Source organism: Phascolarctos cinereus, unplaced genomic scaffold, assembly GCF_003287225.1.
Source record: "Phascolarctos cinereus isolate Bilbo 61053 unplaced genomic scaffold, phaCin_HiC Scaffold_5;HRSCAF=322, whole genome shotgun sequence".
Taxonomy (NCBI): domain Eukaryota; kingdom Metazoa; phylum Chordata; class Mammalia; order Diprotodontia; family Phascolarctidae; genus Phascolarctos; species Phascolarctos cinereus.
The window spans coordinates 133220283-133235858 of record NW_027555958.1 but is presented as its reverse complement, the minus strand read 5'-3'; the positions used below and the strand labels follow the sequence as shown (position 1 = coordinate 133235858).

The 15576-nt window shown below is 36.6% G+C and overlaps 1 protein-coding gene across 1 annotated transcript in view; it reads left to right on the top strand.

Moving 5' to 3' along the window:
- The window catches only part of NKAIN2 (sodium/potassium transporting ATPase interacting 2), a 1318805-nt gene that overhangs the window by 1271918 nt on the left and 31311 nt on the right, over positions 1–15576 (top strand). The window contains exon 5 of the mRNA XM_078155167.1: positions 5561–5621. Coding sequence (XP_078011293.1) covers positions 5561–5621 — 61 coding nt within the window. The remainder of the gene's footprint in view (positions 1–5560; positions 5622–15576) is intronic.

Here is a 15576-nt window from a genome sequence, read left to right as displayed (position 1 = left end):
CCTAAGGTCCCTTCCAGATACAATTCTGTGAACTAATGAACCTATTTAAATTATATACTAGATGATTCACCTACCTCTGTTTCTTGGTGATTTTAATAAGATTACAGGGATGGAAGAGACCTACACATGCCTTTGCCTTTAGGCAAGATCATATCCAAACTAACCCAGAAAGATGAATAGCTACCCTATTCATCTCCAGATAAATGACTTTCACATCTCCCTTGGTAATCTATATTTAATATGCTTCACAGCCAGAAAAAAAAAATTTCCTTTCTCCTAATCTAAAGCCTTCCTGCTTCCTTTTTAGCATATGTCCTTTTTTGTCTTCTGTAAAGAATAGCCAGAACTTTCCATTTAAGAGTTCTTCAGATACTTAAAAACTGTCACTAGACTTCTTCTCTACAGCTAATTATCTCAATCCTATCCAATATTTCCATATAAATTTCCCCATGAACAACTCATCTAAGTTCTCTCTAATCCTAATAATGTCCTCCAAGTTTCTAAATAGCCATCCCCACATCCTGGTACCTCCTATCATTATGATGAACGTGTCCTTCATTCCAATCAATCAACAAGTGTTTATTAAAAACCTATGTGTCAAGCATTGTGTGAGGCAGTGGAGTTAGGACAACGAGTGAAAAAGTCATCACTCACAAGGAGCTCACATGTTTCATGGGGGAGACAACAATAACATATATTAGCATATATAGAATAAGTCAAATAAAAAATACCAAGGAATAAAGCAAATAGTTAAATATAAGGTAGTTGGAGAAGAAAGTACTTGAAGAAATAGCAGTTAAGATCAAAAAAGCTAGGTTGCACAGTGGTTAGAGCACTGGGCTTGAAGTCAAGAAAACCAGAGTTCAAATCTGACCTCAGACACTTAATAGTTGTGTGACCCTAGATAACTCACTTAACCCCTATTTGACTTAGTGTCCTCTTCTGTAAAATAGGGATAATAACAGTACGTACCTCACAGGATTATTGTGAGGAGGAAGTGAGATAATTGTAATGTGCTTAGCACAGTCTCTAACCACAAAGTAAGTGCTATTTTATTATTATTATTATTATTATTATCATTATTATTATTATTATTGGTTCTTGAGCTGTATATTGAAGGAAGAAAGGAATTCTGTGAAGCAGATGTGAAAAGGAAGTGAATTCGAGGCATAAGAAACAGTCAGCACAAAAATACAGAGACAGGAAAGAGATGGAATGTTATGAATGAGTAACAGAGAGGAGGCAAATTTAGTTGGATTGCAGAGTGTAGGTGAGGAAATTACAATGAGGCTGGAAATATAGTTTAGGACAAGTTCAGAGGTAATAAGAAGCCATTGGAGTTTACTGAATAGGGGAATCACCTGGCTGCTTCTGTGCTTAAGAAAAACCACCTTAGCAGCAAAGTGCAGGATGGACTGAAGTGGGAAAAGACATGAGGCAAGTGAACAAATTCAGCGACCATAGCAATAATCAAGTCAAGATGTAAAAGAAAGCCTGAACTAAGGTGATATCTATTTGAACAGAGAGTTGTGGATATTTACAAGAAATGCTATAAAAGTAGAAACAGCAAGGTTTGACCACTGATTAGATATACAGGATGAGAGTATATGGAGTGAAAGATTTCTGAGTTGTTAAAACAGGGAGAATAGAACAATAGTGAAGCCTTTGACCCAAATGAGTGCTGACATGAGTGCCAGATATCATAAGTGCTAGAGTAATTGAGATCAGTGGGAATCAGGGTAGCTAGAAATGATTTCTAGAAGAGGTGAGATGTGAACTGAGCTCTGAAGGATGAGTTGTTTTTGCAGAGGGTAGACATCCTAAATGGTCGATGTTCCCAGATCACTAGTGAGTGTTAAACATTGAAACCAAGTTTGGCTCTCTGAGAACCACAATTCTGAAGATGCCTCTTGATTGGCAACAACTAGTTATTCTGGACATCACCCTCCAATCAGCTGTGAATCTCCTATATAGTTGTGTAGTTTCCATGTATTTTTTTAGGTGATAGGTGATTATATTATACAGAAACAAATCAAAATCCTTGATAAAGTCTGAAAGAGACTATCTCTCATTCTCCCATGATCTGTCAATCTGCTATAAAAAGAAGCTAGCCTAGCCTAATAATTTTGTTTTAATTCAGTTTCATTCTATCCAACAAGTATTTATAGCGTCTACTATATGGCAGGTACTGTACTATTGAGCTAAGAATACAAGGGGGAAAATATGAAGCTGCCCACAAAGACTTTTTAAAGAAGTTGCCCTGATAATAGTCTTGTTATTTCTGAGAGGTTTGCCCTTAAATTTATAGAATATGCTAGGTGAAGTGTAGATGCCATGAGAAAGAAAAGGTTGTGATTCAAAGTGATATGATCAAATCTGAGAAAACAGTATACACAATGACTATAACAACATAAATGCGAACAAGCACAAATTAAACAAAAATGATTCTTTTTTGAAGTATAAAGAACAAGCTTGGCCTCAAATAGAAGATGTGAAAAGATATTTCACCTTATGCATTTGGAGAGGTGGAAGGAGGGTGTGAAACCCGTTCATGGATGCGAAGCATTGCTATAATGGAATATTTTTTCAACATGTTGATTAGGTTTGCTGAATTTTTTTCACTTCCTCTTTTTCCTTTCTCTTTTAAAAAAGTTCATTGGTGTAAGGAATGGTTCTCTGGGAAGGGGAGAAGAGGGACACAAGAGGAAATCTAGGCAATTCAGAACCAAAATATTTCAATAAATATCTATGATTTTTAAAGAAAGGGTTATGACTATTCTTTTTATTAATCTATTTTGTCTCCTGAGTCTCAGCCAACTCTAAAAGCTTATGATTTACAGATTAAAGTTCTTAAGAACCAGGCCTATTTTTGCTTTTTCTTTGTACCCCCAGAACTTAGCATTGTGCCTGGCACATAATAAGTGCTTAATAAATGCTTTATATTGATATTTCCTTTATTAAATACAGACAGTATTCTTAGAGGAGGATATTAATTTTACATTTGTCTGGTATGATAGATATGCCACAAAACAACTCACAGTGAAGACAGTCAGTTGCTTTCTTGTCTATAATCCTTAATAAAGTCAAATAGGAAATGTTTCTCATTTTCCTATATGCGTGTTCACGAAGCTGGTCTATCCTCAATTTCCCTCCCAGGGACACTATAAACTATTAACACAAAATGTCATAACAATACTAGTTTTGCTATTATCCTGTGACCTACCATGGCTCCATGTAATGATGGGCATTTTTGGAATCTTTTGTATTCTCTCAGCTGTACAATAATATCTATCCCTTTTTCCAACCAGAGCAGTCATTTTCCCCAAAACTTTGAATAAGACTTTTCAATTTTCCTTTTCCAATGGATTCCTATTTATTTCTCTCTAGGCTCTGCTGCAACTGTAAATACTCATTGTGGTAATTACTGACTCAAGGTATTCTACCCTTAGCTAACTTCTTGATACACTATAGCCTGCCAGCTAATGGAAAATAGCTTTTATATGTCTAACACTTCCTTTCATTTCAGGCTTGTACTTTTTTTGATGAGCAGATAGTTCTTATATATCCTAATGGAAAAATGGGACCTTCTCCTATTCTCCATTTGACCCCTTACCCCACCACCAGATATTCTCACATCAACACATCAGTCCTTTGAAATGTACATAAGCAATTGTGAATGTCTTATGATTATAGCCACTTTCCTAAGGGCATGCTTTTTAGTATTCCATAAAAATGGAAAGGAGTTTATAAAATGGAAAAATTTCCCCATCCTTCAGTGTGGAGGAGAGGAGGATACACTATAAATTTCATTGTTATTTTGTCCACTGGACTAGTACTCAGAAATTGACTTTACTGTATTATTGGAATTAAGAAGTTAAGGACCCTCTATTTAGATGGACAGGTGTCCTTAATAATCATAAATCCCAAAGAAGATATATATCCAGTCTCACTGGTCTACTTAACACTATGGAACAAATGATAAGGAGAGCAAAATCAAAGTTACAATGTATTCACCACATGAGCATTCTCTTCTACGATGGAAAATGTGATGCATGTCACCAAAGTAAATGGATTATAATAGTCCATTTTTGTTTTACAGTGTCCATTTAATCTATTACTTCATCAATTCAATTCTGTAAATATTTAAAATTGTCTGTTCTGTAAAAAGTACCAGTACAGAAGAAGAATCTTACAATATCATATAAGAACATAATATATACAAAAATAAGATTTAAATAAACAGTAGCACTAGGGGGACAAAGGAGGGATTGCAAAAAAAAAAAAGTACTTTAGGAAATTTGAAGATAGATAGAAGGTTTTAATTTAAGGCATGGAGAATAGTCTAGGAAAGGTTAATGAGAAGGTAATATCAAAACTGAATCTTAAAGGAAGAAAATTTCAACAGGTACCATTAAAGAAGGTATACATTCCAGTTACAAGGAATGCCCTGGACATAAGGTGGGGGGAGACAAGAACAGTTTAGAAAATGGCTGGCTGGTAAGTCAGTTTGACCAACTAGATTACGTGAAGTGGAGTAATATAAAATAAAACTGGAAAAGTAGGTTGGAGCTAGATTGTAGATAGCCTTATATATCTAGTGCCAGGATAAGGACTCTATTTTTATTTTGTTTATTTTAAGGGTTTATTTCCCTTTAGGTAAGAGGGAGCCATTGCAGGTATTTCAGTAGGGGAATAATACAGTCAAATCTGTATTAGAAAAAAAGTTCACAGATATGTACACGACAGACTGGAGATGTTAAAATCTGGTGGGTACTTGTATAACTGTGCATTCTATTTAAGAACCTGTTTTTTTTTTCTATTTGTATCATGCAACACATTAAAGTGAGCATGATGTATTGGGGTGAACAAAACACTGGTTTTGCAGTCAGAATAGTGGAGTTCAAGTACTAAGTAAACTACTTACTTCTATGTGACTTTGGAATATCCTTTATTCCCTCTAAAACTTGATTTTTTTTCCCTCGGTCCTAAAAATGAGGACAAGAATATTCATACTACCTACCTCACAGGATTGTTGCAAAAATCAAATGCATTATGCATTGATAGTGCTATGTTATATCAGTTATTACTATTACAAAGTGCTAATGTTTATTATTGCCACAAAATGCTCCAGTTCTGAATTTTTCCCTCATGACCTCTTTCAGTTGATCAGATATTGTAAGCTCAATTTTTATGTCGGGGGTTGTGGTGTAATTCTAAGTTATAAATTGATTGGCACTGTATCTCATGGAACACTCACTGTTAATTCATCATTGCCATTCTGTATTTCACACCTCCAATCAACTGCTTTAGATTGTCTGTCTCAAACTGATTGCACACACAAGCTCAGGTCAGAGAAAAAACAGCAAAATATTTGTTTGTCAAACTGATCAATACCGCTCAAATCAAATCAAAACACATGGAAATCAAGGCCCAGGATTGCAGATTCCCTTCTGAGCAATTAACAGTGGGGAGAATTGCCTACCTTTGAACTACTTCCCCAAGCCAGACCCTGTTCTATTGCTTTGTGCCTCCTCTCTAAAGCTCTTCTGTTTTGTTTCAGTTGGCAGGGTTCATCTACGCCTGTTATGTTGTGAAATGTATTACTGAAGAAGAGGACAGCTGTAAGTATTAAAGCTCTATTGCATTTCTTTCAAGTTCAAAGCAGCTTTTACGATTCCTCCTGTCTTGTCTTCTTACTTCTTAAACATTAGCCCAAATATATCATTAGAACAAGAGATGAGTCTTTTGTCTCCAACAGAGCCAAAGAGTTTCTCATAAAAGGGTCCAGTCCAGCATATTACTAAAGTGTGCTTTTACCCATTCAGGAAGCCATAATCTGAGTCTTAAACATCTTACCATCCTAAAACAATTATGAGAGGCTAAAAAGCAGGAGGAAGGGGATGGTAAGTGTGAAAGAGGTTGGGAAGAGAAGGGAAAAAAAGTTGAGAAAAGCTGTCCCCTGTAATGGTTTTCTCATTTTTTACTGATCATTAACTCTTCTTGAATAATTACCTGCATCTGGAGCTAAAATTCTTGTCGGTAACATCCATTCTACAATATTCCCTCTCCAATGGCTTCTCCCCATATGCTTACAAACATAATCACCTGAACCCAATATGAAAAAACCTCTTCCTAACCCTGCTACCCCCATCCAGCTACTGTGCTGTCTCCCTTTGTGCCATTCACTTCTAAATTAAATGAAAAAGTTTTTTGCACTCATCCATCACTTCCTCACCACCCACTCTCTCTTTAAGAAAGCAAACCCTTTCAGATTTAAGATTATTTCTATGTTTGTATCCCCACTGCCTAGCATGGTACCTGGCACATAGTAGGTGCTTGATAAAGTTTGTTGATTGCTTGAATCCTTCTAATCTGGCTTCCATTCCTACCACTCTACTGAGACTTCTTCCAGTGATCTCCTAAAGTAACGAGCTTTTCTCAGTCCTGTTTCTCCTTGGCTATTAATAGCATTGGACATTGTTGATTAACCCTCCATCTGGATATTCATTTCTCTCTTGGTTTCAGAGACATCAAATACTCTTGGATCTTCTCTAAAGTTCTCCCTAACCACTCCATTGCTTTGCTGATTCCTTTGCCTCTTGCCAATACCATAAGGTGAATGTTCTCCAAGACTCAGTTTATTGCCTTCTTTTGTTCTCTCTTTATACTCTCCCATTAGCAATTTTCATTCATAACTCTGCTTTTAAATATTACCTCTACACAAATGATTGCCAAATCTACATTTCTTGTTCTGACGTCTTTTGGGATATAAGATTTCAGAATTTCATAGTGGGAAGAGACTTCAGAAATGACAATAATCCATGTAATGACAGTCCTAAGAAGTGGCTATCTACCTTTCACTAGGAGCTCTCAAGAAATAGGGAACCCACTACCTCTTGAGGCAATCCCTTCAATTGTCAAGATTTTCCTTGCATCAAGCTTAAACCTACTCCCCTGCAACTTTCATGCTTTGTTTCACCATTTTATTCTCTTCTAAGATAAACAGCTCAAGTTCCCTCAATTAGTCTTCACATGGAAATGCCTGTAATTATGCTTCCTAAGGACACTCTCTTGAGTGACAATGTTGTTCCTATATTGTGGCATTCTGATTGAACACAATATTCCAGATGAGGTCTGACAAAGGTAGAGTATACAACAGGACTACAACCTCCCTTTTCTATACATTAATGCTCTGTTAATACGGCCTAAGATCATGAGCTACCATATCCCAACATCAACCCATACTGAGCGTGAAGTCCAATAAAATACCCATACCTTTTTTCAGAAAAAAATGTTGTGAAGACATAGCCCTCCAATCTTGAATTTGTGGCATTGAACTCAAGTGCAGGATTTTACATTTAACTCTACTAAGTATTATTACTACTACTAAAGTATTACTTTACTGCTAATAGTAACACTACTAAGGTATTATTGTACTAACTATTAATACTACTAAATTTCATCTTATTAGATTTGGTTCATTATTCTAGTTTGTCAAGAACTTTTTGGATCCTATCATTTGACAAGTGAGTTTTCCTTCCCAGCTTTGCATCCTTTGGAAATTTGATGGATAAGACAGTTTATATTCTTATCCAAATTACTGAAAAACTGTTGAGGAGTATGGGACTAAGGACAAATCGCTTTAGCCCCACGTTAGGACCTGTCTTTCATAAATTTATTTCATTACTCCTTGGTTATGTTAATTCAATTAATTATGAATCCAACCTAACTGTACTGTCATGTAGCATCCCTCTATCTTGTCCACAAAGCTAGTATGAAAAACTTTAGCAAATATTTTGAAGAATAATAATAATAGCTTTTATATATCACTTAAGATTTACATTCAAAGTGTTTTAAAAATATTATCTCATTTTACCCTTACAACAATCCTGGGAGGTGGGTGCTATTATTATCCCCATTTTACAAATAAGGAAACTGAGGCAGAGATTAAATAACCTGTCCAAGGTTACATAAAAAGTGTCTGAGTCAGGATTTGAATACTTCCTGACTCCACTTCCACTGTTCTGTCCACTATGCTCCCTATCTGCCTTGATATACTGTGTCTGAAACATTTCCTTGACCTAGTACTAGTATCTAGTACTACCTTCACAAAGTAAAATGAGGTTAGTCTGCCATGACTTATTCTTGATAAACATTAGCTGCTTCCTTGATTTCTGCTTCCTTTCCTAAATGTTCAATGTTCCTTTAGTGATATGTTCTAAGACCTTGCTGGGAATCAAAGTCAAGCTTACTTTCCACAATTTGCAGGCTCTATCTTTTCCCCTTTTATAAAAAACATAATATTTTCACTTTTCCAATCCTGCAGCCCTTCTCATATTATCCCTTATCTTGCTAAGATCTATATAGCATTGACCATCACTGTCAGCCAATCCTTCTAGTATCCTGGGATAGAGTTTGTTAGGGATGAGTGTTTTGAACTCAGTGAGGACATCCTTTCTTATTTTCTCCTTATGTCTAGGGTATCAACTCCCAATTAACCATTTTGATCTGTCCTTTCTAGCTTGAGGGTCTTCCTTTTGTTCTAAATATAACTAAAAGACCTCTTTTTTTTTTTTACTGTTTGTTTTTCATAGCATTCATCACCAGTCAAAACTCATTCTGATTCTGAGTGCTCTGAATGCTATTCTCAGAAACACTTTGCCCTGCTTTTGTACTTACTTCAGATTTGTACATAGGATAGGTCATCTCCACCTGGATGTTGCACCTCAAACTCAACACGTCCAAAACTGGAATCCTTCAACTTTCCTCTTTCTCCTGAAAACTACTTTTAAAAATTTATTTATTTATTTTTAGTTTTCAACATTCACTTCCATAAAATTTTGAGCTCTAAATTTTCACCCCCTACCTCCCCTTCCCTTCCCCAAAATGGCATGCAATCTGATATAGGTCTAACATATTTTCACATTAGTCATGTTGTAAAGAAGAATTAGAACCAATGGGAAGAACCACAAGAAAGGAGAGAGAGAGAGAGAGAGAGAGAGAGAGAGAGAGAGAGAGAGAGAGAGAGAGAGTAGTATGCTTCTAACTGCATTCAGACACCATAGTTCTTTTTCTGGAAGTGGACAACATTTTCCATTAGGAGTCTTTTAAAGTTGTCTTAGATCTTTGCATTGCTGAGAAGAGCTAAATTCTGACAACTATTTTAATGACTGGTGTTTGCACGTATTCATTCTCTCCAGTATTTGAACCTCAGCATTATCTTTGACTTTTCTCCCATTTCACTTTTCACAGCCAACTTTTCAGACTCTTGAATCTAGACCTATAGATTTTACCTTTATATATCTCTTGCCTCTATCCCCATTTGCCCCTAATCACCACTGCTACTATGCAAGCATAGGTCCCCATTTTTACCAAAATGAACTTTATTAGAGCCTCCTAACATATCTCCCTGCTTCCACTCTCTCCACCATCTGACCTTCCTTCCTACCACAGATAAAATGATGTTTCTCATGCTTAGATTTTGTTGTTCCATTCCTCCCCTCAAAATCTTCAATGGCTCCCTATTGCCATCTGAATACAGTTTAAATTCTATATTTGTCATTCAAAAACCTTCACATCCTGGTGCCACCTTACCTTTCTAACCTTAAGCTCATACTACTCTCCAAATTTCTGTACTTCTGCCAAACTAGACCACTCACTGACCCATGAGCATGACTTATGTTTCTATTCACAATGTTCCAAGTCCTAGAAGGGCCTCCTTTTCCTGTTCTTTTGAATTCTCATTCTTTCATTAAAATCCTCCAGGAATGAGGCCTTACCCCCATCTCTCCAGAAGGCTATGGTCCTCATTCTCTTCTAAATCTCTTATAGACTTATCACATATTAATTTGTTCTAAATTTACATGTGTATATATATATATATGTATATGTGTGTGTGTGTGTGTGTGTGTGTGTGTGTACATTGGGTATGTGTATTTTATTCACCTTCCATACTGTAGGCTATAAGGGAAAGGGGTATGAATTTTCAAAATATTATATCACCCAACTTCCGCTTCCGATAGCCAAGATGGCAGAGTAAAAAGGTAGTTCTTCTCACTCTCCCCTATCACCCTCCAAAAACCCAGAAAATATCACCCCAGAAAAAAACCCTGGAACAACTGAACTAGAAGAAAGACAGGAGCAGCAGTGCAGCAGCCCGGCAAACAGGTGTCCCAGTACCTCAGCAAAAATAAGGGAAGCAGCACTAAAAGGGCCCCAGGCAGATAAGCACCCTGCAGCATTCATCTGAAAGGAGCTGAAGAAAGCAACCTAAAGTCTTTCTAAAGTCCCAGCCTTGCTGATTCCAACCCAACACCAGGTAAGCTGTCAGAACCCTAAAGCCTCCAACTGTCAACTAGGAAGAGATCCTGAAGCCCAGGTGGTAGAGCAGGCAAACACCAACACCTGGACCTCCCAGGGCCTCAGCGAGGGCAGGTGAACTGGTGGAAACCAGCTCAGAAAACCACCAGGTGCCTCAGCACTCTACCACAAAGGAATCTCCCAGTGCATTAGCAGAAACGAGGGAGGCAGCACTGCAAGGGGCCCCAGACAGATAAACACCCTGCAGCACCCATCTAAAAGGAGCTGAAGAAAGCTAAAGGAAAGGAAAAGCAGGCAACCTAGAACTGCCTGAAAATTCCAGCCTTGCTGATTCCAGCCCAACACAAGGTAAGCTGCCAGAACCCTATAGCCTCCAATTGCCAACATAAGAGGCCCCAGCACAAAAAGCCAGTGACCAAGACCTAGGCTCCCAACACAAGAAGCTTGGGTCAGTGCTCTCTGTTCCCCAGCAGGAGAGCTCAATCTCTTTAAAGGCCAGGGAATAAGGACACACCACGAGTAAAAGGAAATGTACCATAGATTCATATTATGAGAAGAGTGAAGATCAGGACAGAAATTCTGAAGAAGACAACATTGTCAACAAACCCACATCTGCAACATCAAAAGGGAATATGAACTGGTCTGAAGCCCAAAAAGCTTTCTTAGAAGAACTCAAGAAGGATTTTAAAAGTCAAATGAGAGAGGTAGAAGAGTCCTTAAAAAATAAAATTGGCCAATTGGAAAAAAAGTACACTGAAGAAAACAAGTCCCTAAAAGACACAATTGGCCAATTGAAGAAGGAAGTACAAAAACTAACAGAAGAAAACAATCTGTTAAAAACTAGAATTGGACAAATGGAAATTAATGACTCTATGAGAGAGCAAGAATCAAACAGAAACAAAAAATGAAAAAATAGATGAAAACATGAAATACCTCATCAAAATATTATATCACCCCAGCACCTAACCTTGTGCTTTATAGTACTAAGACATTATATTACAGAAAGTAGTTTTAAAATATTTGTTAGATTGAAAACTATGAAATGGGATCTGGCTTCAGATCATTGCAGAGACTATTTTATGAGATTCATACTCTGTTTCTTTTGATTTCTAATGTTCTTCACCTACAGCTCAGATCATAACAATAGCTACTCCACAACAAGATCCATTCTCAGGCTCACACATTATAGGTAAAGGTTTAATAACATTTAGAAATAGAAAGGACCTCAGAGATCAAAACGGTTAAAACCCACTTAGAGAAACCTTACCAAGATTTTCCACTGGAATGGAAAAGTCATTCCCTAACCCTCTAGTCATGTCAGGTAAAAAGTTTGTTGTACCCTATTGATTAGAAATGAATAAATGGAGTATGATATATGATTTTCTTCCTCCTTACTTCACTTAGTACTAGCCTACTAGAGAAGGGTTTACTCTAAGGAGATATCACAGTAAAGAGTTACTTTACTTAATGATTACCATGATTTGAAAATGAGAAGATAAAAGAATAATTCATTCTTCACCCTAGATGTCTCATGGACTAGTGTGTAGAATAGTAGTCTAGAAGGCAGGATGTCCTAAGCTCAAATACTGCATTTGATAGTTACTAGTTGTGTAAACATGACACAATGTCTCTGAACCTCAGCTTCCTCATCTGTAAAATTGGGTGGGATGGACAAAATCCTCTAAAGTGCCTTCCATATGTGGTATATGATACATGATCTGTTTTTAAAACCATGAAGGAAAAGCAGGGGAAGTGAAAGGAATAAAAAATGCATACATCTCTTCATAGCTGTATTATCAGTTCATTATATGTAATATATATGTACATAAGTGTGACTGTACATATATACATAAATGTTTACTATATATACATATATGTAGTGTGTGTGCTCATTTTCAGTCATTTTTCAGTCATGTCTGACACCGTAACCCCATTTTTTAATTATTATGTTACTTTACTCTGTGGGGAGTGTTTTAAATTCCCTGTAGTCTCTCAGCTGGAAAGAATTTCTAGGAATGTATTGAAAGCCTAGATTTGTAACAGATTTGGTTTCTATGCTTTAAAACTTGTATTCATTAACTTAACTGATGACAACATTTTCTTTGCTTATTTGGGTAGCATAGATATATCACAAGGGTTATCAAGAAAAGGGGGTTCAAACAAGTTTGATAATTGCTGAATTTAAGGCCATCTCATCTGTGAAGACTACCTTCGAACCAAATTACAAAATTATTCATTTAAGTGAATATAGAGGTAGATGTGAGCAGGCTCCACAGAAGCCCTGGCTCTATTCTGGAATAAATTCCTTCTTAACCCATTTGTCTTTCCAACATAATCATATATTTCTTTCCGTATGTCTACAGGAACACTATATTCTCTTTCAATATACTGAATAGTTATGATGGGAGGTTAAAAGATTACAAATACAAATTTTACCTATTTTTCATTAATGGAGGGAAATTGGTCAAAAAGCATTAGGAAAGAAGAAAAGGCACAAGCTGACCACTCTAGCTAGGAGTAAAAGCTCAAAGTCAAACATGCATTGCATGTGAATAATGCAAAGGTGACTATTTTTAATCTTTACCTAGCACCCGTGTGGAAACTCAGGTCCTACATTTAAAAAATTCAATTCAACAAGAATTCATTCATTTTTAAAGTATGTTATGTGCCAGTCACTTGTGCTAGGTGCATGGGATATAGGGACAAGAATAAATCAGCCTCTATGCTCAAGGGACTTTTTATATCAAGAGTAAAAGCTAACTTTTATAGATATGAATTAAATTGGCAAATAAATACTTAAAATGGCAGACTAAGCTTTGGATTTAAAGTACTACTTTCCCAGTGGGAACGAGTACAGGAAGGGAAGGCGCTGATACTCTAGCATCAATCCTCATACAAGGGAAGATCTAGTAACAACTAGAAAATCCTCTGTATGAAATCTCAAAATGTTCCATTGTCTATGACTGGCAAAGGCTAGGCTGTCAAGGAATTCTAGGTGGCTTATTTCCTGTTCACCCACCATTCCATCTCTCCACTCAAAATGAAAGCACACAGCCTCCTCCCTCCAACTATTTTTTATCAGTGGAAGAAAATTCCACTCCAGAGTGTTGCCCACACTTAGGAAATTACAGGTCTAGACTTTTTCCATCCTCCCCCAAAATCATGAGATACCAATATTTTTTAAAATATCTTGCTATATTTGATACTTATAATCCTAAAATAATGTTCTTCTGCCTCAAAGTGGGCACCTTTTTCTAAGTAGTTACTACCTTTTCTAAAAAACAACAAGAAAGATTCAGTATATTTTTTAATGTGGGAAAGGCCCTGGAATGTCATTAATAAAACCAATACCTTCAAGGGACTTCTAAAATGGAAATAATATTGAAATGGACTTTAAAATACTTAACTGGCAACTGAACACACTCATACACACACCTATTCATCTATTCTACCCTTTTTAAGACCAACTGGTCTTGGGATGAATAATGCAGTCAATGTATAATGTAGACCATCTAATCTCACTGGGGTAAAGAGAATCATGGGAAGTCATTTAATTCACTGTAGCTAATCGTTCCCTATCACTTTTATTTCCTTTCCTTTTGAAGACTACTGGCAAGTATGTAAATTTATTAAATGCTTTTGTCTTTCTCCAATTTACTAAGGTCATTATGAGGTTAGATACTGTTCTCTGGGTTCTGGTCACCTACTGTCCCATTTGCTAGATGGCACCTACAAAGTAAATGAGCGTTCCTTCTTACTATCTTTACATTCCTTCCTTCCAACTCCAAGTATAGCTGCATTGGCCCCAAAGTGCTTTTTGTACAAAAGGGGCTGAGCCATCTTAGGTGGTAAGTTGTGAGGGAGAATTGTGAAGGTTCAAGAGCTAGTTAGTGATGTAAGAATTTGCCTTTTTGGTTTTGAGGGACCAACCCATTTTTGAAGTCTTGTATTTTGATAGTGATTGCTTTAGGTCTTCTAAGGACTCTACTAAAACAACATATTTACATTGTTGCAGCTGGAATCTCCTGTATGTTTTGTGTCCCCTAATTAGAATTTGAGGTCCTTGAGAGCCGGAACTGACTAGTTTTTATTAGAACTTAATACATTGCTTTGAATAGAACAAATGCTTAACATATTTTTTTTCATTCATTTATTCATTCATTGCCCATATTTGCCCTCCAAACTAAACAAAACCAAACCAAAATTTTTAATTTCCATGCCCATCAACTTAAATTTTGGCCCACTATTGAATGGCATATTATTAGAGAATGTCCTCACGTTCTAAGTCATATCAACACTGCTTGATGAAATGTTTATTCCTTTCCCTTCAGCCAGTGCTTATAACTAAGATTCAATAAATCAGACCTCATACAGATCTATAGGATAAAAAAAAAAATCTTAATAAAGTCTAAACATACTAGTCTGGGCAGATGGTCAGATTCTGCAGAAGATGCCCATATAGAGTTTCATATCACAATTGTGCAAATTTCTATGATTGGCAATGGTGTTTCCTATCTGTAAGAGACACAAAATTCTTAATCCAAAAGTTCTGTCTACCCTTCATTTATTTTCTAGACTGCAATTAACTGATGCCCTCTTGTGGTCTTTAAGGAGAAAACTCACTAAACTCACTATTATTCAATCAGTCGAGAATTTATTAAGCCTTTAGAATGTGGCTAGTACTTTGCTAAGTGCTGAGGGTGAAAAGGAAAAGCCAAAATAATTTCATCTGTCAAAGGGCTTACATTCTAATGGGGGAGGAGGAATGTACACATGTAAGTATAGACAAAATATATAAAATGTAAATACGAGGTAATCTTAATGGGGAAGGCTGTGAGAAGGAAGGGAGGAGAGCTAGGAAAGGTCTCCAGCAACAACAAAAATAAAGGTTTCATCTCAGCTAAACCTCAAAGGAAGCCAGGGATTTTGAGAGGCAGAGGTAAAGAGGAAGAACATTCCAAGCATGAGGGATAGCCAGGGCAAAGGTAAACAAACGGGACAAGGAGCATTGTGTATGAGAAACAGCAAATAAACCAGTATTACAACAATAGAGAGTATGTGCAGGGTACTAATGTATAAGAAGACTGGAACAGTAGGAAAGGGCTTGCTTGTAAAAATCATTTAATGACCAAAAGAGGAATTTGTATTTAATCTAGAGGCAATAGAGAGCTATTGGAGGTTTTAGAAGGAATGTTATTGCTGTTTGTTGATGATGGTGGTTGGTGGTTGTGGTGGTGGTGGTGTGGTGGTGGTTTG